Here is a 3,036-nt window from a genome sequence, read left to right as displayed (position 1 = left end):
TTCACATCGTTCACAATGAATTTTAACATCTCTTGCTGTCACATCTGGTCAGGTGTGGCTAGATATGAGACCACCTCACCCGATTTTGTTCCATCATTGGGACATGGTGTTTCTCCTGGTTGGAGGCAGTGTCTTCCTATAACTAAGCAGATAATTCCTAGGTAGGACTTGTATAAAGACAGTGTGTACACTGTAAACTAACACCAGGGACCCTACTAACCTCAGAACAGAAGTAACCCCACTTTTCCCAGCCCCACAGGTACAGAGCCTGTGGTTTGGTTAGCAGCCTGAACCATGTTGAGCTTTTCACTTACTCATGCGGGCTTCAGGCATTAGGTATGACAAGGGAGATAGGATCCTGTATGGTTCTAAAGCAACCAATAGAAAACATGTGATTTGCCATGTGAGTGTCATCAGCAGGGTAGTTGAGAGCCGGAGCTACTCACATCTTTCCTCTCTTCCCAAGGCCTGTGAATCTCCATCACGGAGCTCCTGTCCACCCTCTGCCTGGTGTCCTGAAAGAAAGTCCTCATGTCTAATTACCAGAAGAGCCAGCCCTCTGAGCTTGAGGAAGCCCCTCAGGCCCAAACAGTCTCAGCAGGCCTGGTGGGTGAGCAAGTCCCCCAGGCTGAAAAGGAAGTCGCAGCCATTGCCTCCTCTTCCATTCCTGTGCTCTCGGAGACCACAATGGAGATATCAGCAGGCTCCGTGAGTGAGGAGATCCACAAAGCTGAGGAGGAAGAAGAGCTCACTGTCTCTGAATCCTTCTCTTCCACTCCTCCAATCCAGAATACCACAATGGAGCTTCCTGCTACTGTGAATCAACCTCCCCAGAGTCCTCAGATAGCCTTCTCTTCCTTCAGTGCCATGGAATCCAACCCACAGAACGAGGACAATTTTGGATCTCAAAACCACCAGCAAGCAGTGCGTGTATGCCATCAGCACACTCCAGCGTATCCTGCTTCTTTGCAGCAAGATGCCATAGCGTTGGTGCCCTATTTGCTCCTGAAATATTGGCTGAAGCAACCAGCCATCAAGGCAGAAATGCTGAATTACATAACTCCCAATCACCATCATTATTTCTCGGTCATCTTCAGGAGAGCCCGTGCCTGTATGCAGCTGCTTTTTGGTATTAATGCGGAGGAAGTGGATCCTACCTTCCACACCTATGTGCTTTCCACGGCAGCGGGGCTCACCTATGATGGGATTATGAGTGATGTGCAGGGCTTGCCCAAGACAGGCCTCCTGATAATTGTCCTGTCCATCATCTTCATGGAAGGCAACCGAGCCAGGGAGGAGTTTGTCTGGCGGGCACTGAGTATGATGGAGGTATATGCTGGGAGAGAGCACTGCCTCTTTGGGGATCCCAGGAAGCTGGTCATGGAAGATTTTATTCAACAGGGGTACCTAGAATACCAGCAGGTGCCAGGCAGTGTTCCCGCTTGCTACGAGTTCCTGTGGGGCCCAAAGGCCCGTGCTGAAACCACCAAGATGAAAGTCCTGCAACATTGTGCCCAGTTCGGTGGAGTTGATCCTGTGTCCTTTTCAGCCCTCTATGAAGAAGCTTTGAGAGATGAGGAAGAGAATGCTCACCCATGACTGGGGTTAGGGTAACTGGGTAGGGGGAGGTTGTATGAAGGGGTGGCAGGTTTGGGGTCAGGGTACATTCATATTTTAGTGAAGATCACATTAGTAGCTTCTCCTGTACTATATAAAACAAAGCACATTGTTCATTTTCTGTTGGAAAATGGAAGGCAACCAAGTTGCTTGGGAAGAACATAGTATAAAACATTTTTGTCTTTTAATTTGGTTTGGGTGACTTTGACAGTGACTTTTGTTTCTCTGGAATTTTTCTGATCTATGTTTTAATCTAAAGTTTCATTTGTTTCAAAACAGAAGGTTATGAATAACAGTAGTCTCATGTTTAATGCTACTAATAGTGGATAGGAGTTAGTATGGCTAATTGTTTAACCCATTTTACTTTGTAACCTGAAACAGAATAATAAGGCATGAGGGTATCCAGTATCCTGGGAAGTGGGAAAGGACATAGCAGTACAAGAGATTACAGGATAGAATAACTGAAGGTTAATACTTGCTTTTCCTTATTCTTTTGTCTTTCCCGTGGCATTAAAAACTATATTATGTCTGCTTAGAATCATTATGCTTTTTGTTTCTGTAGGTGAAATCATATCATAATAAATTCTTTAACCCTATGTCTCATTTATTCTTCAAACCTTTATTTCAGCATCTGATCTTGGGGTGGCTTTTGATTAATGGGAGAATATCAGCAGACTAGGATCAGACTTGCTACCCCTTGTACGTGTTATGATAGCACCTTGTCAGGGAGATATTGAAAACTCCTCCAAATGTGAAGGAAAGGTAAGGATTTGATGCTCCAAGGGGAGCGCAACTCAGTGTCATTATCCTTATCAAGGCATTTTTGAGATTTCAGGAATATATAGTTTCTTCTTTGGGAGATGATTGTAATGAAACTGCAGTTTTAGTAGGGCAGGTCTTCAGAAGGTGTCACTCCTCAGAAATTGATCTGGACAATTTCTTTGAATGCTGTAGGCTCTACCTGGAAGGTACTGTACATGTGGCTAGATAAAGCAAAACTAGATGATATATCCCACCATCTGCAGGAGTTTCTGAGTGATAAGTGTAAATATGTGAAGTGAGGCCTAGAAGGTACTTTTCTACCTGGCTGAGAGAGCCTGCTTGACTATTCAAATGGAATTTAATAGGTCATCACTGATATAATTTGGCCCGCTGGAAACAAGTCCTAGATTTGGGGTATTGCTAAGATGGATGAAATTTTTGGTAATGGAGTAAAAAATTCAGTCATAAAATGAAGAGCATTCTATTGCTTATAGAAACATGGATGGAGCCCGAGATCACCATATTATTTGAAACAAGACGGATTCAAAAACAATCTATTTTGCATCTTTTCTCTAATATACAGAATTTATCCCCCCAATACAATATGAATAAAATGACATGGATGTACAATGGAGGAATATCTCATGCTAGGGAACA

General features: G+C 43.9%; 1 protein-coding gene across 1 annotated transcript; it reads left to right on the top strand.

The window, feature by feature from the left end:
- Positions 1–531: 531 nt before the first annotated feature.
- LOC125343198 (melanoma-associated antigen 2-like) lies at positions 532–1,599 on the top strand. The gene has a single exon (XM_048335465.1). It carries the CDS (start codon positions 532–534, stop codon positions 1,597–1,599), a length of 1,068 nt encoding a protein of 355 aa, XP_048191422.1.
- Positions 1,600–3,036: the final 1,437 nt, after the last annotated feature.

Source organism: Perognathus longimembris, chromosome 28, assembly GCF_023159225.1.
Source record: "Perognathus longimembris pacificus isolate PPM17 chromosome 28, ASM2315922v1, whole genome shotgun sequence".
NCBI classification, from domain to species: Eukaryota; Metazoa; Chordata; class Mammalia; order Rodentia; family Heteromyidae; genus Perognathus; species Perognathus longimembris.
This window is presented reverse-complemented; position numbering and strand designations above follow the sequence as displayed.

What these genes read in the sequence shown, in the direction of transcription:
- LOC125343198 (XM_048335465.1), top strand. Translation starts at nt 532, where the DNA reads ATGTCTAATTACCAGAAGAGCCAGCCCTCTGAGCTTGAGGAAGCCCCT.